Source organism: Physella acuta, unplaced genomic scaffold (assembly GCF_028476545.2).
Source record: "Physella acuta isolate Inbredline_101_S28 unplaced genomic scaffold, ASM2847654v3 ptg000330l, whole genome shotgun sequence".
In the NCBI taxonomy this organism is placed as follows: Eukaryota; Metazoa; Mollusca; class Gastropoda; family Physidae; genus Physella; species Physella acuta.
The window spans coordinates 63,292-85,313 of NW_026731849.1; the positions used below are offsets into that span (position 1 = coordinate 63,292).

Consider the following 22,022-nt stretch of genomic DNA (forward strand, 5'->3'; position numbering starts at 1 on the left):
ATAGAGTGTAGTATCGATACCTATGGCGTCAACTGTTCCTACATCTGTGATAATCGATGCCTCTTTATTCTTATAGAGTGTAGTATCGATAACTAGGGCTTAAACTGTTCCTTCATCTGTGATAATCGATGCTTCTTTATTCTTATAGAGTGTAGTATCGATACCTATGGCGTCAACTGTTCCTACGTCTGTGATAATCGATGCTTCTTCAATATGTCAAACAGTGACAGGGTGTGTAACTCCGTCACTGGCGACTGTGAGCTCCCTGCCGACCCGCTTCTGTCATCAAAGTTAACAGGTCAGAATATATATATATATATATATATATATATATACATATATATATATATATATATATATATATATATATATATATATATATATATATATATATATATATATATATATATATATATATATCTTCTTGGAACCATAGAAAACACCAAGCTGTAATCCCGCGCTGGGCATATCCCTATAACCCCCACCCCCAATTAGTCTGGTGAGCTGTGGTTCACGTTAAGTGTTTACAATCGTAGAGCCGGGTTTAGTGACAGCTATTAGGAGCAGAAAATTTAGTTTATAAGGATTTTAAACTTATGGGAGGTAACTAAGAGGGGGTTGCTTTCACTGCGGGAGGGGGGTGGGGTAGAGGGAAAGGAGGGGGGTATAGTTCTTAACGAGCTGCTGATATTGTTTTATAGCAAATATTTTCAGTGGCAGCATTTGTACTGTCGAATTCACAAATTATGAATGACTGAAAAGTAGAAAATAAAACAACTAAATAGCGGCGTATGATACGTCGCGGGTCGGCTCGTGTTGAATAATCAGATTACTGAAAATGTTGAATCATCAAATTACTAACTAATAATGTTGAATAATCAGATGACTAACTGAGATTGTTGAATCAAATTACTAATTGAGAATGTTGAATCCGTTTACAAGCTGAGAATGTTATATAGGATTACTAACTGAGAATGTTGATTAATCAAATTACTAACTGAGAATGTTGATTAATCAAATTACTAACTGAGAATGTTGATTAATCAAATTACTAACTGAGAATGTTGATTAATCAAATTACTAACTGAGAATGTTGATTAATCAAATTACTAATTGAGAATGTTGAATCCGTTTACAAGCTGAGAATGTTATATAGGATTACTAACTGAGAATGTTGATTAATCAAATTACTGAGAATGTTGATTAATCAAATTACTAACTGAGAATGTTGATTAATCAAATTACTAACTGAGAATGTTGATTAATCAAATTACTAACTGAGAATGTTGATTAATCAAATTACTAACTGAGAATGTTGATTAATCAAATTACTAACTGAGAATGTTGATTAATCAAATTACTAACTGAGAATGTTGATTAATCAAATTACTAACTGAGAATGTTGATTAATCAAATTACTAACTGAGAATGTTGATTAATCAAATTACTAACTGAGAATGTTGATTAATCAAATTACTAACTGAGAATGTTGATTAATCAAATTACTAACTGAGAATGTTGATTAATCAAATTACTAACTGAGAATGTTGATTAATCAAATTACTAACTGAGAATGTTGAATCAGATTACTAAATGAGGATATATATATATATATATATATATATATATATATATATATATATATATATATATATACATATATATATATATATACATATATATATATATATATATATATATATATATATATATATATATATATATATATATATATATATATATATATATATATATATATATATATACATATACATAAACTTTTTTTTCTGCCTAATTTACAGAAATAGTTGACCAAGACAAAGGCCTTCTTATCGTATTAATATTGTCAGGACTCGTCATCCTCGCCTTGATCATTATTTTTCTCTTTGTCTGCAAGTACGTTTTGAGTTAGTTTGTTATTTTGTATTGAACATCACAAGCTGTATTCGTTGGGTGCTGTTGTGGGGAGGGGGGGGTTGGATATAGGGGGGGGGGGTGGACGCGATACAGGTCGTCTATTAGTGATGTTGTACGCAGAAAATGGAATTTTTTAAATTTTTTTTTTTTGAGGACGGAGGTTAGTTGTTTAAAAAATTGTTACGGCAATTTTTACATTTTGAAAAGTGAAATTTTAGTTGTTATTTTGCTTTTTAAATCCCTTTTCTTTTTGCTGACTGTGATATAAATTCATAAAAATACACAATGTTGACTGCTGTTAAACAACAAATACTGTGACTTAGAAATGTAAAATTGGCAAGTTTGCATAAAACACTAATCGTTCATTGGTATTTAATAAAGGAGAGACAGTTGGGGGGGGGGGGGGGGGTTGTCATGTTGTCTTCGTGACTATATGTGACGATATTGAGTAGATAGTTAAAAAAAAAGGTTTATGGGAGACCCCTTACATGAAAGGTCAAAAAAAGACACAATACGAACAGAATTGCGGGTCTTTAGTTAGAGAATTAACTCCAATAAATATATTATGTTGAATCTTCTAACCACGGTATGGTGACTCTATAATGTAGAACAGCTGTACCAAAACTATTGGTCAAGACACACTTTCAGTGTAGCCGCCAACATATGAAGAACTTAGTTCTAGACTTGATAAAAACATGCTACTGAGTTTAAAAACTTAATTTTGTTATAAAAGATAAATAAATATATTCCTTAATTACTATGAATACGACTCTTAAATAATATTCAATTTTTGATATGTGTACATAAGATGAAATCATCCTATAGGAATAATGATCATTACTTGGGTTGATCTTTACAAAAATATGACTTTAAAAAAGCAGCACTAAGCTCTTCATACGGTAAAATAAAACAAACAATTGACAAAAAAAATGTTTGCTTTAAAAGCCATTTAAAGAAATAATATCGCGCTAGTGTTTTACTTGGCAGGCCTTATTAAACACGAAATACATTAATAGCAAGATGTGGAAGAATTTTTATCTTGAAGAAAGAAAAGTGTATTTTGGATGGGTTGAAGACACAACATTACGTACAAATAAACCCACTCACCAGTAGGCTTATCTATCACGTGAAATGCTTTGACAATAAAAAAAAATTTAATTTTAAAAATTAAAAAAAAAAAAATAGAAAATCAATTCTCCATGTGAGCCATACCGCCGTAGTAACTATAACCTTCTTTTGTATTCGATGCAAAACACTTACATTTTTTGTTCCGCAGGAATTTTCAAAATTTTATACCTAAAGAATATAAAGGTAAATTCTCTTTCCTACATGATAAATCTATAAATTGTTGATATGCCTTTTTCGAATAATGTCGCTCTAGGTTAAAATTTAAATGATTTTAGCAATTTACATAACAATACACGTCATTGAGACAAATATATATACTTATATATATAACGTATATATATATATATATATATATATATATATATATATATATATATATATATATATATATATATATGTGTATTCTAATTGTATCGCAACAGTTGTAAAAGAAGAACAGATAACTGCAATACCAATTAATCAGTTCAGTACTTATATGGCTGAACAAAACTCTGAATTCTTCCTACAGGATTTTGAGGTATTTTAATATATTGAAATTATTTTAACTGCCTTATGAGTATTGTTTTGACTTTTGTTTAAAAAAAGTGTTGCTTATCTTATTAAAATATATGTGCGTTTTGTTATTGGAATTACGCATTTTAAGAAATTAATATTTTGTGATATAAATTACTAGTGTAAAGAAGAGCAGTTCATGTTGAAAAATTTAGCTTAGACGTAGAGAATTTCGGGTATAAAAAGTTGTACCTATGTCGTTTTTTTTTTTGTTTTTTTTTTTGAAAAAAAAATTAAGAGTTGCTTAAATATTGTACTTGACGTGGCTAAAATGCCGTACTGATATCAATGTGATTGTGTACTTAAAATTTCCCCAAACACAGACTAGTTTACAAACATTTTTTTTAAGAGTTGTGTGTAGGCTACTTAGTTTACTATTTGTGCAGACTTTTGTTTAACTTACAATTACGTTAAACATAAAGTTAATCACTGCCTTGTGTTAAACAATAAATAGTATTGTGCAAAATAGCTTTTTTCTAAGTAGGTGTTTTAGATCAATAATAGACGGCCTTTATATACCCTCGTTTTTCCAATCATAAACACGGAAGTAACTTACAACCGTACGTACAAAGACTCAGTTTGTGTAGCTGGTGAAGTAGAGTTCCCAATTTTCATCTAACTCGTCGAGTGAAAGGACAGTGTGGTCAGCGCTCTGCCCAGTTGCCTTTACTTTTCCTAAAGTAAGCCAGGTACCCATCGGAGCTGGATGAACTCAATGACGCCTTACCCGGTACGAAAACTCGAGACTATCGTGTTAGCAGTCGAACGCTCCTCCGTTCCACCACGCCAGTTTTATGGGATCATTTTTTTCATACATGTGCTGCTTTTATCAATGCAACCTGATCTAATGTTGTAAATAAGCCTACACTTCAAACGGTTTTAAAAACCGTAAGTATCATTGTTGCTAAATCGAAAGTCTGAAGTTCGAACCCTAGGGCAAATGAGGCTAGACTGTAGTCGCCAGCGATTTTTCTAGGCGAGACAACTCCAAAATGAAACAACTTCTACCTTGTCGTTTGTTCTTGGTCGGACAAAGGCTATGGAAGCAAATGCAGAAAGAAAAGCAGGCTGAAATCAGAGTCAATAGTCTATATGGCGCATAACAAGTAGTCACGTAATAATTAATTATGTTGGAGGGGATCCCTCCAAACTCCGAACGAAGACAGAAGAAATGAGAAAACCTACCGTTTCTTAAATCTCATTTTTCCTAAAAACGTGTGTGTATAGTAACGCTTGCCTTTACTTTGTATTACAGAAAATACCGTTCTATAAAGTAGCAACCACCCTTGTGGGGACGAGAAAAGAAAACCTGAACAAAAATGTAGACACGACACCGGCTGCTAGCAAGTATTTTTTTTTTTAAATTACGAGTTCATAAGTTGTAACAGTTATATCAGTTGACGCTTGTTATTCTACTACCCAGGAGGTTAGTGCATCTGTGGTTAATAGATTAGCCAGGTACAGTATAGTAATGGTTAAATAACCGTAAATGGTTACTTATCTGCCAAGAGACTGTTAGGTCGAAAGTTAGAGTAATCGACTGCTGGCCTGAAAGTCTCCAGTTCAGATCTCGGACTTAAAACCACATGACATCATTGAGTCTACCCAGCTATGATGGGTACCTGACTCAATGTGGTAGGGCAAAGTGTTGGCCATATTATCCCTTCACACGGCGAGGTCTCTGAAACAGGTGAACTCTACTTCACCTGCTCCGTGGACTGTGTGGTTAGAAAGATGACTTTTTTAACTTGCCAACTACCGATTGATGCAAGATTTTGGCTGTTTTCTTTCAACAATTGATATGTGTATTGTAAACGTTATTGGGAACCTTGACTTTAACTAACACAAAATTTGATAGGTGTATTGTAAAAGCTGTAAACGTTATTGGGAACCTTGACTTTAACTAACACACAATTTGATAGGTGTATTGTAAAAGCTGTAAACGTTTTTGGGAACCTTGACTTTAACTAACACGCAACCGAATGAAATATTGAGATCGTTATCTCCTTTAAATACAGTTGTTGAATGCATTGTTGTCTTTAACAAAACAAGAGTCACGTTCCCCTGCATCAATATAAAAACGCCTCATAAACGACAAAGCATTGCCTAATACAGTTTTATGGATGTCAGTCACACCTGTAGACGAGCATACCTGGGACGGGCGGGTGGGGTTCAAACCTGTTATTTGTTATTGTTATTTAATGGCAGCTACTCCATAATCAAAGGCTGGATAATGTCCCTTGCTTTGATAGTTTTTATTTCCGTCAACAGTAGACGAAATAAGCTGGTCGTTTCTGTTGAAGACCGATATAAGTATTTCTTATTATTTTTTTTTAAACGCGTGGCTAAATATAGTATCATACAGCTAAAGACATTCCGATACGGGGTGATTTTGTGGATGTTGTGCTGAGTGTTGTAATTAGCTTTTTGTCTTGCGGAACACTGACTAAAAAGTCCGAGTGCTTCCCTTAATATCAGACATAATCTTTGACTTGACTTGTTCCTTTATGGCACCTGACGAGCAAAGGGCTACAACCACACCTCTCCACCGTAACTTGCGCTATATGCGCATACGTAAGCTGACAACCATTGTCTGTTCTTCTCCAGGATTTCCTTAGCCAGCTTACCCAACTGACCATCATATGTTTTATTCCAAGTCTTGTCTCTGTGTTGACCACATCATTTTTCTGCTTTTAGCTGATTATACCCGAGTGATAATCAATACACCGAAGGGAAGCAACCAAAACGAATATATCAACGCATCGTATGTTCAAGTAAGATCAACTTTATCGTAACTTGGACTAAATACTACATATCATTTCCAAAATTCTTTTAACACCGTAAGAAAATATAGATACCGCAGAGCATAGACCTCACTATTGGCCACAGAATAATTTATTATTCCGAGGTGTTTAGTAGGTGAACTCTACTTCGTCAACACTAATGATCATCAGGTCTAAAAGGAAAACTTTAAATCTTATATTCATTTGGGGAACAATGGCTCGCCCCAGTAGAGATTTACTTACGTAGATAAGAAGATGGTTTGAAAACTATTTGAACCAGCATGACAAAATATAAGAACACACCGTCTTTGACTGGAGTTGTGCACAATATAAAAATGTACCTCAATTTTATTTCGCTTTTGTTTATGAAGGATATAATTATATATTCTTGTGTTCTATTACTTTCAAAACAAACATTGATTCATCTTGATAAAGCAGCATCTTTCTATTTTTTAAAGGGCTTGCATTCAAAAGTAATAATCGCTTCGGAAGGTAAGGTTCACCTTCAACTGAATGTCGTATTACCATATCACACAGCTAGTAATATGAGTAACGTTTACACCTATTGTAATTAACAATATTGGAGTAGATTATGCGAAGATTAAAAAAACAAAACAAATGATAACATCACTGACTACCTACTTGTCTGAAGATTATCTCACCAATTGTTTTTTTTGTATATTATTATTGCTTGTGGAATTAAATTTATTTTACGTTTTGAAAATTAAATATAAAATTACATTTATTTAATGGATTTGGAATTGAGTTTATACTGTCCCCTGTCTCATATGTCCATGGGTATCCGTCCTAAATAAAAGCTATTTCACACGTTTTTTTTATTAAGGTATGTGTATAATTTATTGTATTTAACAAGTGATGGAAGGCTAGTGTATAAAGGCATACTATTTTAAGTGTTTGTGAGGATATATATTTGTGAGAAATATATTTCACACGTTCCGGCCTCATATGTCTTAAAAGGAAAAGTTTTAGATTTCACATATTTTTTGAGGTCCGTGTATAATGACATATATTTTACCTGTTTATAGAGGACCCTGTATAAAGACATGGTTCACAATTTTAATGGAGGCCCTTGTGTAATACCGTATAATGTTTACTAATTCACATGTTTATGTATGACTAGATTTAATTTATGAAGGTCCTTGTATGACAATCTATAATGTCTACTATTGCAAATGTGGATTGATGACCAGATTTAAGGTTTTGTATAATACAGTATAACGTCTGCCATTTCACATGTTTATTGTGGATCAGATTAATGAAGTTTCTTGTATAATGTTGTATGTTTACTATTTCACATGTTTATAGTGGACCAGATTAACGAAGTTCCTTGTATAATGTTGTATGTTTACTATTTCACATGTTTATAGAGCACCAGATTTATGAAGGTCATATAGTACCGTATAATGTCTATTATTTCACATTTTATAGTGGACTAGATTTACGAAGGTCGTATAGTACCGTATAATGTCTTTTTCACATTTTAAAGAGGACCAGATTAATGAACTTCCTTGTATAATGTTGTATTAAGTCTACTATTTGCCATGTTATCCCAGCCCCCAATAGCACGACCTTTGTTGACTTCCTGAGAATCCTCTGGGATGAACAAGTAGGAAAGATCGTTATGCTGAACAGGGTGAGTGCTAACACCATCTCGTGCTGTAGTGTATGCCATCACCCCAGAGGCGTAGTAAGGGGGGGGGGGGGGGGGGGGGCGGGGGTGCGGACCGCACCGGGTGACACCATTGAGGGGGGGTGACACCAAGGCAAAAATAGCAAAATATATAGCTAACAATGATAATTCCACTTAATTGAGCGATTAACTCGAGTGTTAAATAGTCTTTTAAGAGGTGGAAATCGAAAGTTTGAGGGGGGTGCAAACCTAATGTTTGCAGGGGGGGGGGGGTGCAAACCGAAAGTTTGAGGAGGAGGAGGGGGTGCAAATTGAAAATTGAAAGTTAGTCCCCGATCTCTACGCCTCTGGGGGGTGACACCATTAGGTGCCGCACCGGGCGACACCCGATCTTGCTACGCCACTGCATCACCCTATACAATTTACATATTACATGTCATTAATTAACGACATTATTGTACCATGTTATTAACGTGATAGAAAATATATAAAAATAACGATTATAAACGTTTCGAATATGTGTTTCTCCCCATATGTTTGATTAGGATCAAGAACCGTACTGGTCGGAAGAAGGGAAAATCATTGATACTTTTAGGATAAAAGTTTTAAGCACACGGGTATATGCGGACTACACAACAAGACACATCGAAATTCAAAAGGTCATTTTGTTTACAAATTAATATTGTGTTGTTTTATAGCATAGTATAGGCCTATTTAATAAAACTAAGTTTTTATTTATGTTATTATGAGTTTTAGATAAATTAGTATGCTTTATTGATTCAAGTACGAACGTATTCCGCAAAGTGCAATTGGTATTATGTAGACGAATATTCTAGACTAGGCCGATGACTTTATGAAATGTATATTATCTTCCTATTGACTTGGCCCAAGATCTTGAAAAAAATATAATCCCTTCCCCCACATTTACTATGCCGATGGCCTAATGTAACGTATATTCTTTTCCCATTAACTAGGCCTATGACCAGATGTATATTCTCTTCCAATTTTCTAGGCCGATGACCTAATGCAACGTATATTCTCTTCCATTTGTCTAGGCCGATGACCTAATTTAACGTATATTCTCTGTCTATTGACTAGGCCGATGACCTAATGCAACGTATATTCTCTTCCATTAGTCTAGGCCGATGACCTAATGTAACGTATATTCTCTTCCATTTGTCTAGACCGATGACCTAATGCAACGTATATTTTCTTCCATTAGTCTAGGCCGATGACCTAATTTAACGTATATACTCTGTCTATTGACTAGGCCGATGACCTAATGCAACGTATATTCTCTTCCATTAGTCTAGGCCGATGACCTAATGTAACGTATATTCTCTTCCATTTGTCTAGGTCGATAGCCCGTCTCTCACAAATCTCCTGACCCACTTCCATTTCACCTCATGGCCGGAAGACGGGTCGGACCCGTGTGTCTGGAGCCTAGTGGACTTTGAGCATCGGGTCTTCCTTAAGCCAACGGATTCCAGAACTTTGGTCCATTGCAGGTCAGATTAACAATAGGGTGTGCCCTATTTTGACTAATAGAACACTTTTTACTTTCCTGTATATACGAAGTATAGAGAAAGTATTGTAATAGTGCACAAATCACTTGAAATTTTAACAATTTGCACCGTATTAAAACCTCATTCCTTCATCACATCCGAAGTATAGAGGACCTATTTTAATCAGGCAAAAATTATCAATCCAGGTTTATCAAAATTAAGAGGTTTTCTGTGTAATCCAGTCTGAAAAATTGGGCTTTGCAATTCTGTCTGTATGTCTGTGTGTCTGTCTGTGTGTAAACACGATTACTTGAGTACCGTTACAGCTAGGTTGATGAAATTTAATATATAAGTATTTTATCAAAATCGTTGATCCGTTTCAACTTTTGAGCGATTTCCGATAAACGAAAGTGGTACTTTTTCTATTTTGAATTTTTCAAAAGCCTATAACTTGAGTACTATTTCAGATAGATAAATGAAATTTCACATGTAAGTAAAAGATCTAATTCTCTACCCTCTAGTAAATTTTGAGTAATTTCCATTGACCGGAAGTAGTAATTTACGCTACTTCCGATTTCTCAAAAAAACTAATGTAAATTTTTAAAGTACTAATAATATTGTGCACTATTATGCTCTTTTTTATTTGGCGTTCACTTGGTGTGCAATTCTTTTGTCTACGAGATTTTAATTCTATTTTTTAAAACTTTAAGTATTTAAAATGGATTAAAAATCATGTCTATAGCCCGAGTTCCCATCCCCTGTTGTTTTATATAAGAATATTCGAGAAAGTTTAGGGGAGATCACTCCCGGTTTATTTTCAATAAATTATTATATTCTTCCTTATAACAAGAACCAAAAGTCTATTTATTTAAATAAAGTTTGTTTTTGAAGTAATTATATATGCAAGCCTTTTAAAAAAATACAATACCAAATAGTAAACATTGTTTTCATTTTCTCCTTGATTTACCTTTACCGGCTATATTTGCTCAGCCGAATCCAAAAATAATCTAATCTAATTAAGAACTCGTTATTGCGTCTTTGAGTCTACTCATCTCTAATGGGTACCTTACAACATTCGGGGATGGTAAAGGCAGATAAAAATAACGCTGAACAGATAAGCTCTCGCTTACAAACCTGTCGTATTTTGTATCACTATGAATCAAATATATCAATGTACAAACCGTCTTCGCGAAAAAAAAATGGACTCATGTTTTTGTTTCTACAGGAACGGAACAACACGGACATCCATATTTATAGCTCTACATGATCTGATCTTGCAAGCTAAAATTTGGAACGTGATTGATTTCGTCAAAACAGTGACGAAATTACGACAAGACAGAAGTCATATGATTGAAACCTTCGTAAGTTAGGCTAAAAAATGTAGCTTGGCTATACATAATTTTATAAGCAAAGAGGTTATATGAATTAAACCTTTGTAAGTTAGGCTAGAAATGTAGCTTGGCTATACATAATTTTATAAGCAAAGAGGTTATATGAATTAAACCTTTGTAAGTTGGGCTATAAATGTAGCTTGGCTATACATAATTTTATAAGCAAAGAGGTTATATGAATTAAACCTTTGTAAGTTGGGCTAGAAATGTAGCTTGGCTATACATAATTTTATAAGCAAAGAGGTTATATGAATTAAACCTTTGTAAGTTGGGCTAGAAATGTAGCTTGGCTATACATAATTTTATAAGCAAAGAGGTTATATGAATTAAACCTTTGTAAGTTAGGCTAGAAATGTAGCTTGGCTATACATAATTTTATAAGCAAAGAGGTTATATGAATTAAACCTTTGTAAGTTGGGCTAGAAATGTAGCTTGGCTATACATAATTTTATAAGCAAAGAGGTTATATGAATTAAACCTTTGTAAGTTGGGCTAGAAATGTAGCTTGGCTATACATAATTTTATAAGCAAAGAGGTTATATGAATTAAACCTTTGTAAGTTGGGCTAGAAATGTAGCTTGGCTATACATAATTTTATAAGCAAAGAGGTTATATGAATTAAACCTTTGTAAGTTGGGCTAGAAATGTAGCTTGGCTATACATAATTTTATAAGCAAAGAGGTTATATGAATTAAACCTTTGTAAGTTGGGCTAGAAATGTAGCTTGGCTATACATAATTTTATAAGCAAAGAGGTTATATGAATTAAACCTTTGTAAGTTGGGCTAGAAATGTAGCTTGGCTATACATAATTTTATAAGTAAAGAGGTTATATGATTAAAACCTTATTATGTTATTATTGACAGGAGCAGTACCTCTATTTTTACTTCCTTTAGACCAGGGGTCTCCAAACTTTTCAGTCCGAGGGCCGCATCAACTATCAAATTTCAGTTCGGGGGCCAGTTTCTTCCAGGCATGACGTGATTTTTCTGAGCAAAGTTCCTCAGCCATTACCAACAAATGTTTTTTCCGTGGACAAAAAGATCTCCGCGGGCCGGATGAGAGGACCTCGCGGGCCGCATCCGGCCCGCGGGCCGTAGTTTGGAGACCCCTGCTTTAGACCAAATAGCTACAAACTAATGTTATTATTGACAGGAGCAGTACCTCTATTTTTACTTCCATTAGACCAAATAGCTAAAAACTAATGTTATTATTGACAGGAGCAGTACCTCTATTTTTACTTCCATTAGACCAAATAGCTACAAACTAATATTATTATTGATAGGAGCAGTACCTCTATTTTTACTTCCATTAGACCAAATTGCTACAAACTAATGTTATTATTGACAGGAGCAGTACCTCTATTTTTACTTCCATTCGACTAAATTGCTACCAACTAATGTTATTATTGACAGGAGCAGTACCTCTATTTTTACTTCCATTCGACTAAATTGCTACCAACTAATGTTATTATTGACAGGAGCAGTACATCTATTTTTACTTCCATTCGACTAAATTGCTACCAACTAATGTTATTATTAACAGGAGCAGTACATCTATTTTTATTTCCATCAGACAAAATTGCTACCAACTAATGTTATTATTGACAGGAGCAGTACATCTATTTTTATTTCTATTAGACTAAATAGCTACAAACTAATGTTATTATTGACAGGAGCAGTACCTCTATTTTTACTTCCATTAGACTAAATTGCTACCAACTAATGTTATTATTGACAGGAGCAGTACCTCTATTTTTACTTCCATTAGACTAAATTGCTACCAACTAATGTTATTATTGACAGGAGCAGTACCTCTATTTTTACTTCCATTAGACTAAATTTCTACATACTAATGTTATTATTGACAGGAGCAGTACATCTATTTTTACTTCCATTCGACTAAATTGCTACCAACTAATGTTATTATTGACAGGAGCAGTACCTCTATTTTTCTTCCATTAGACTAAATAGCTACAAACTAATGTTATTATTGACAGGAGCAGTACCTCTATTTTTCTTCCATTAGACTAAATAGCTACAAACTAATGTTATTATTGACAGGAGCAGTACCTCTATTTTTACTTCCATTCGACTAAATTGCTACCAACTAATGTTATTATTGACAGGAGCAGTACCTCTATTTTTACTTCCATTAGACTAAATTGCTACCAACTAATGTTATTATTGACAGGAGCAGTACCTCTATTTTTACTTCCATTAGACCAAATTGCTACCAACTAATGTTATTATTGACAGGAGCAGTACCTCTATTTTTACCTCCATTCGACCAAAATGCTACCAACTAATGTTATTATTGACAGGAGCAGTACCTCTATTTTTACTTCCATTAGACCAAATTGCTACCAACTAATGTTATTATTGACAGGAGCAGTACCTCTATTTTTACTTCCATTCGGCTAAATAGCTACAAACTAATGTTATTATTGACAGGAGCAGTGCCTCTATTTTTACTTCCATTAGACTAAATTGCTACAAACTAATATTAGTATTGACAGGATCAGTACCTCTATTTTTACTTCCATTAGACTAAAATGCTACCAACTAATGTTATTATTGACAGGAGCAGTACCTCTATTTTTACTTCTATTAGACTAAATAGCTAGAAACTAATGTTATTATTGACAGGAGCAGTAACTGCTACTATATTTGCTACCAACTAATGTTATTATTGACAGGATCAGTACATCTATTTTTACTTCCATTAGACTAAATAGCTACAAACTAATGTTATTATTGACAGGATCAGTACCTGCTACTACATCGTGCCATGCTTGCTGGCCTAGCATGCCTGGGAACCTACACACACCTGAACACCATTTTTCTCAAAATCTATCTCTTGGGCAATTTTATCCATGGAAAGACGAATTTCGAAAGAGAATTCAATGTAATGTATTTTTTTAAAAAGTTTTATGGGTTTTTTAGCTTTTGTAAAAAAAAACCAATATATTTTATAGACTTTTTTTAGCATTTGTCTTCTATGCAGCTGTTTGTTAAGGTGATTTTTTTTTAAATATTAAAATTAGAAAGACATTGCCGATATTGTTAGGTGGATAATTATGTTAAGGTCAAGTTATAGTTTAGAAATGTAAGCTGTGTGACTATATTAGTAGAAATCGATTTGACTTTATTGAGTTTTGTCTGCCCAGTATAAATCGATTTGATTTTATTGAGTTTTGTCTGTCCAGTATAAATCGATTTGACTTTATTGAGTTTTGTCTGTCCAGTTTAAATCGATTTGACTTTATTGAGTTTTGTCTGCCCAGTATAAATCGATTTGACTTTATTGAGTTTTATCTGTCCAGTATAAATCGAATTGACTTTATTGAGTTTTGTCTGTCCAGTTTAAATCGATTTGACTTTATTGAGTTTTGTCTGTCCAGTTTAAATCGATTTGACTTTATTGAGTTTTGTCTGTCCAGTTTAAATCGATTTGACTTTATTGAGTTTTGTCTGTCCAGTTTAAATCGATATGACTTTATTGAGTTTTGTCTGCCCAGTATAAATCGATTTGACTTTATTGAGTTTTATCTGTCCAGTATAAATCGAATTGACTTTATTGAGTTTTGTCTGTCCAGTTTAAATCGATTTGACTTTATTGAGTTTTGTCTGTCCAGTTTAAATCGATTTGACTTTATTGAGTTTTGTCTGTCCAGTTTAAATCGATTTGACTTTATTGAGTTTTGTCTGTCCAGTTTAAATCGATTTGACTTTATTGAGTTTTGCCTGCCCAGTTGATCGTTACCACAGTTTGAAATTTAATTATTAAAAAATATTTAAAGTAATATATTACAATATCTACTCGTTGCTATAAACCATTCGCGAGTAAAGTTGCCATTGTTTACAAGTTTGTGTATTGGTTGTTTTTTTTTAGGTATTGCGATATCATAACGTTTGCAATGTGTCGAACTGTAAAATGCATATTTATGTAGCGAAAGTATTTCCTTTTTATAACATTTTTTTAAAAATGATAATGAAATTAATGGCATATATATGTTCACCACCCAATCCCCCCAACCACCACCCACCCCCACCTAACCTACATGCCTGTCAGAGGATTCCTACCTTCGCTACCTGCGGAGAAAAAGACCACGGCAATGATGGAGGAGCATTTGCGGGTCTCGTTAGCAAGAGCAGATGTAGCATTATACCAAGTACGTATATAACAATATTTAGAACAGATGTAGCATTATACCAAGTACGTATATAACAATATTTAGAGCACATGTAGCATTATACCAAGTACGTATATAACAATATTTAGAACAGATGTAGCATTATACCAAGTACATATATAACAATATTTAGAGCAGATGTAGCATTATACCAAGTACGTATATAACAATATTTAGAACAGATGTAGCATTATACCAAGTACGTATATAACAATATTTAGAGCAGATGTAGCATTATACCAAGTACGTATATAACAATATTTAGAACATATTTAGCATTATACCAACTACTTATATAACAATATTTAGAACAGATGTAGCATTATACCAAGTACGTATATAATAATATTTAGAACAGATGTAGCATTATACCAAATACGTACATAACAATATTTAGAGCATATGTAGCATTATACCAAGTACGTTATTAACAATATTTAGAGCAGACGTAGTATTATACCAAGTACGTATTTAACAATATTTAGAACAGATGTAGCATTATACCAAGTACGTATATAACAATATTTAGAGCAGATGTAGCATTATACCAAGTACGTATATAACAATATTTAGAGCAGATGTAGCATTATACCAAGTACGTATATAACAATTAAAACGAATGTAGCATTATATCAAGTACGCATACAATAATAGTAAGAAAAGATGTAGCATTAAACAAGTATCTCTAACAATTTTAGCTTTATACCAAGTACGTATATAACAATAGTACCCGTTAGTTCTTAGCGCTGTCGTTGTAAAAAAAAACTCACAATATAATTTATTTCCAGTAAAGACCAATTATTTTAGTGGAAAAAATGTGCTATCTTTCATGATGACAGGCTAATTTTTCAAAAGTATTTTTAGATTGTTAAGTTTGTGTAAGTGTGTGCATTATTTAGATACAAAAATTGTATTACCCTGTTTTCTTGTGTAAGTTAACATCGTGTGTGTATTACTTAGACATTTGTAGACTACATCCTCGTGTTTCCTTGTGTAAGTTAACATTGTGTGTGTATTATCTAGACAAGAAGTACATCCCAGTGTTTTTTGTGTAAGTTACAATCATGTGTGTATTATCTAGTGAAGAAGTACACTATTTTCTTGTGTAAGTTAACATCGTGTGTGTATTACGTAGACAAGAATTACCCTATTTTCTTGTGTAAGTTAACATCGTGTGTGTGTATTACTTAGACAAGAAGTACACTATTTTCTTGTGTAAGTTAACATCGTGTGTGTATTACTTAGAAGTACACTATTTTCTTGTGTAAGTTAACATCGTGTGTGTATTACTTAGACAAGAATTACCCTATTTTATTGTGTAAGATAACATCGTGTGTGTATTACTTAGACAAGAAGTACATCCCAATGTTACATGACGACTCAGATCCAGCTGGAGGTTACATCAACGCCGTTACCGTAACTGTAAGAAGTTTTGAATTACTCAATTTAAAGGCGAAACAAAAAATGAAAAAATAAAAATATATTTAATATTCCATTAAAAATAATATCTGCAATACAGCTTTAAGTTTTGTAAAGTAATAACGTATGATTCCATTTTGCATGAATATTTTTTTTTAAATTAATATTGATAATTAAAAATAATTATAAGCAAGTTGATTTAGACATAATATTAAACATAATCTGAAAATTCGTTGACGTTATAACAACGAACAATTACTTTTAGTTGTTGATAGTTATAAACTTAAGAAATACATATACTGTGCCCAAAAGTAAAGTAAACAAGAATTAATGTACACAATTTTTTGTACAAAAAATTACTTCAGTACATGGTTAAATTAACTACGTTAGGTTTATTTCAAATGTCAATATAGGCTTATATTTGTAGCATTATTTTCAATCAAGATGGTAATTTTACATATTTTTTTTTACTTATGTACATTTTTTTCTATATCTATATCTGTTTCGCATAACAATTGTTAATTCCTGATACCTGCTTACACTTAGGATAAGGTTTGTTTAGGATAGCACTGAATAAATTATCCCTATCCCACTTTGTGCGCAGAGCCTGAACGTGCATCCCAAACAGTTCCTGACCCAGCTGCCCCTGCCCACAACAACCAACGACTTTTGGAGGCTGGTCACACAGTATAACGTCTCCTTGATTGTTGCTTTTAACGTTCTGGTGAAAGACTCGGTAAGATTTATCATTTACAATGATTGTTTTAAAAATTGATATCACGGTTATTATTATTAGATATCTTGTGATTATAATTAATACTATAATTTATTTATTATTATTATTATTATTTTTATTATTATTATTATTATTATTATTATTTTTAATTATTATTATTATTATTATTATTATTATTATTATTATTATTATTATTATTATTATTATTATTATTATTATTATTATTATTATTATTATTATTATTATCATTATTGTTATTATTTTCTTTTTTATCATTATTTTATTATTATTAGGTTTTTATGTTAATATCATTTTGATATATTATTACTTTTATTAATAAATCTAGTATTAATATTATTAGTATTTATATTAGCATTTATATTAGTTTTTATATTATTAATACTATTATTATTATTATTATTATTATTATTATTGATACTATTAATATTAATACCCTTATTATTATTAATATTAAAACTATTATTACTATTATTGTTATTCTGTTGTTGTTGTTTTTATTAATATCATTGATAATATTATAACTATTTTTAATTGTATACTACTACAAATCTATACTTCTTATTATGTTATTCTTTTTAAAAAAAAATCTTACTATTATTGCGACAGCGATTAAGTTTTAAATTTTCATTTTGAATATAATTGTGATTTCGACTGTTATTCCAACTGCTATTTCCGAATTCGAATGCAATACGCAGTGGCATTGCAGATTGTTATTCCGGATTTTTGTCTTCCCAAGCAGAGGCGTAGCGAGGGGGGGGGGGGGTGAGGGGGGGACATATGTCCCCCGCCGACCTTAGGGGGCGCCAAAATAGGTTGGAAAAATAAATTGAAAGCTTGAGGGGGGGGGGGGGTGCAAATTGAAAGGGTCGCTACGTCTCTGGTACCAAGTATGAATGTTTTTCTTATGTAATTATACATACATTCAGAATAAAATTCCACAGAACTAAATTAAATAATTATGACTAGAATATTAAACATGTATGAAATGTACGTTAATTTGAAATACATCTTCTGTAGTCCCTAGGTTCCTATTTACCTGAAACAAAAGGCCAGCCGTTGCCGTGCGGAGATCTGTTTGTCATGGTCAAGTCATTGACCAAGAGAACAATATGGGAAGAAAGGGTTGTCACAGTCAGGGTAATATAAATACGTCTCCACTACTGTTGTGTTTCATTTGCTTGGTACTGACATTCATTTGTCATAAGTGAATAAATCTGGTATTTGTGTGTTTGATACTGACATTCTGTTGTCATAAGTGAATAAAGCTGGTATTTGTGTGTTTGATACTGACATTCTGTTGTCATAAGTGAATAAAGCTGGTATTTGTGTGTTTGATACTGACATTCTGTTGTCATAAGTGAATAAAGCTGGTATTTGTGTGTTTGATACTGACATTCTGTTGTCATAAATGAATAAAGCTGGTATTTGTGTGTTTGATACTGACATTCTGTTGTCATAAGTGTATAAAGCTGGTATTTGTGTGTTTGATACTGACATTCTGTTGTCATAAGTGAATAAAGCTGGTATTTGTGTGTTTGATACTGACATTCTGTTGTCATAAGTGTATAAAGCTGGTATTTGTGTGTTTGATACTGACATTCTGTTGTCATAAGTGTATAAAGCTGGTATTTGTGTGTTTGATACTGACATTCTGTTGTCATAAGTGAATAAAGCTGGTATTTGTGTGTTTGATACTGACATTCTGTTGTCATAAGTGTATAAAGCTGGTATTTGTGTGTTTGATACTGACATTCTGTTGTCATAAGTGAATAAAGCTGGTATTTGTGTGTTTGATACTGACATTCTGTTGTCATAAGTGTATAAAGCTGGTATTTGTGTGTTTGATACTGACATTCTGTTGTCATAAGTGTATAAAGCTGGTATTTGTGTGTTTGATACTGACATTCTGTTGTCATAAGTGAATAAAGCTGGTATTTGTGTGTTTGATACTGACATTCTGTTGTCATAAGTGTATAAAGCTGGTATTTGTGTGTTTGATATTGGCATTCTGTTGTCATAAGTGTATAAAGCTGGTATTTGTGTGTTTGATATTGGCATTCTGTTATCATGACAAGTGACTAAATCTGGTGTTTGAGTGTTTGATACAAGCATGCTTGTTAATGTCATCTTAAGAGTTATGAGAATTGATATATGTGATTGTTAACGCGTTAAACAAATATTCAACACAATATTTAAAAGTCGTTATATGAGTAGGAAGTAGGTCAGGGGTAGAGAGAAGTGGGGCAGAGATAGCGAGATAATACGCCGCTATTTATTTGTTTTATTTTCTACTTTTCAGTAATTCATAATTTGTGAACTCGACAGTACCAATGCTGCCACTGAATATATTTGCTTTAAAACACTATCAGTAGCTCGTTAAGGACGATAACCCCCCCCCCCCTCTCTTTTCCCCAACCCATACCCCCCCCCCATGAAAGCAGCCTCCTCTTATTTACCTCCCCTAGCTTAAAATAGTTTCAAACTAAATTATCAGCCCCTAATAGCCATCACTAAACCCGGCTCTACGATTGTAAACATTTAGCGTGAACCACAGCTCACCAGACCATGTAGGAGTGGGGTGGTAAGGAACGCGCTTACAGCTTGGTGTTTTCTAGGGTCTCCAAGAAGAGAATTATATATATGGATGTTTTGTTTTATAAAGTGTATATTAACACATGTTATGTTGAAATGTTGTTTTTTAATATATTGTCACATAATATGTCGCACAAAAATAATTTGCAAAATAAAATCCAATATTTTTAGAAAAACTTAGATTACTCTGTACGCTTAAAACGAAACCTTACTTTGATAAGTTTAGATTTCCATGTACTACTCTATCGGATTAAAACATGCTTTCAACTCTCGTAGGCCAAAACATTTCACGAAGTGACGCATCTGACGTACGTAGCTGAGGAATACGACGCCAAACGTCTCTTGCCCTTTGTGCTAATGATCCGTTCGCTGAAGACTCGCGACGGGGCTGTAGTCTACACGTGCAGGCAAGTGACGTGTGCACGTGTTTAGTTAGTGTCAGTGTTTCTTCCAGACTTTTTTCTCCGGGGGGACACTTGCTTTTTTCCCGGGGGGGGGGGGGGGACGGTCAACATTTTCCGGGGGTGGGGGAGGGGGCTGACACTGGTAAAAGTATATGTTTTCTATATAAATTCTAAATTCCGTTTAGAAACGGTGCCGAACTCAGCGGACTGGCTTACGTCTTGACCACCCTGATAGAACGACTGGACCAAGAGAACTACATGACGGTTCCTTTTGTTATTGGTAAAGTGAAATCCATCAGACCACAAGTCATCCCAACACTTGTAAGTCCGCTAGTTTGTATTCCTTAAATATTGACTGTCAGAATAATACAACGGTTTAAACTACGCGTAATACCAACTTTATATCCCACGCTACAAATTAATTTTAAATGTTTTTACCGACTTTATATCCCACGCTACAAATTAATTTTAAATGATTTTATTTTGTAAACAAATGGTAAATAGGTTTCAAATTTTTAGAAACTTGAATTTTAAATTTAACTGTATTTCCTACGCTACAAACTAATAAATTTAAGTGATTTCATTTATGTAAATAAATAGTAAAAATATTCTATATTTTGAGAAACTTTAACTTTTAAAGTTAGTTTTTTTTTTCCAACGCTACAAATTAATTTTAAATGATTTTATTCTATAAAATAAAAAAAAATTTACTCTGAATTTTGAAAAACATGACAACAATACATTTGTTTCCATAGCAACAGTATATAACGGTGTACGAAACCATGAAACTCTACACCGAATCTATTATCAGTACCGCGAGGTACCGCAAGGATTACAGCACAACTGTCTGATCAAAGACTGCCTTGATTGGCCAAAGTGAAGTCCCCAAAACATGGGTTTTAATGAGTATGACGGTTGCAATCAATCATATTTACATAATACTGCATGCATGGCTATAAATTAATAAAATAATAATTTAAATATTACCATTTGGGCTATATTTAGGTATAATACTTGTTCGCTCGTGTAAATTTGATCGTATCATCAAAACATGTATATGTGATTATTCGTGAACAGTACACTATATTTTTTTCAATTTTGTTTTGTTTTTAAGTGATTAATTTAAAATGATACATTATAATAATTTCAATTTTCAATTTTTATTTCAATTATTATTTATGTATTTATGTTACGTGTGGGTTTTCAGAAAAGAAAATATTAAAATGTAATTCATAATTATAATTAGGTTTAATTATCTACATAGGCAAGGAATAAATTAAAGGCGTCAATGTCTTCTGGATTAATTTTTAGGACGAACCCAATTCGTCGCCATCTTAGTTTTAAAATTAATTGTATAGAATATTAGAGCAATTTCTTTTGACATACGGGTGTCAAGAATGCATTTTGTAATATATAAATAATAATGTTACGGTTGATATCTCTTACAATGTTGACTAATACGTGTTTATCTAAAGATACAACCATTTCGCGTTGCTATTTCTTGCTCTGGTTATTACATTGATTTATCGTTTGCTATTGCGGTAATTGGTACAATTGATAATAAACTGCAAACACATATTTTTTTTTAAATCAATCTTTTCTGAAGCTATGTAACATAAAGGTTAACTTTAATGCTGTAGCATGTTTTTTTTTTTTTTTTTTTTTTTTTTTTTTTTTTTTTTTTTTTTTTTTTTTTTTTTAGATATCTAACTCCCCAAATCAACATGTT

The 22,022-nt window shown here is 32.6% G+C and overlaps 1 protein-coding gene across 1 annotated transcript in view; it reads left to right on the plus strand.

The window, feature by feature from the left end:
• Positions 1 to 20,321, plus strand: part of LOC131940773 (uncharacterized) — a 33,482-nt gene extending 13,161 nt beyond the window's left edge. The window contains exons 12-20 of the mRNA XM_059299574.1: positions 149 to 298; positions 7,955 to 8,034; positions 8,577 to 8,690; positions 9,388 to 9,539; positions 10,762 to 10,897; positions 16,445 to 16,543; positions 17,145 to 17,276; positions 18,315 to 18,434; positions 20,166 to 20,321. Coding sequence (XP_059155557.1) covers positions 149 to 298; positions 7,955 to 8,034; positions 8,577 to 8,690; positions 9,388 to 9,539; positions 10,762 to 10,897; positions 16,445 to 16,543; positions 17,145 to 17,276; positions 18,315 to 18,434; positions 20,166 to 20,321 — 1,139 coding nt within the window. The remainder of the gene's footprint in view (positions 1 to 148; positions 299 to 7,954; positions 8,035 to 8,576; positions 8,691 to 9,387; positions 9,540 to 10,761; positions 10,898 to 16,444; positions 16,544 to 17,144; positions 17,277 to 18,314; positions 18,435 to 20,165) is intronic.
• The last annotated feature ends 1,701 nt before the right edge of the window (positions 20,322 to 22,022 follow it).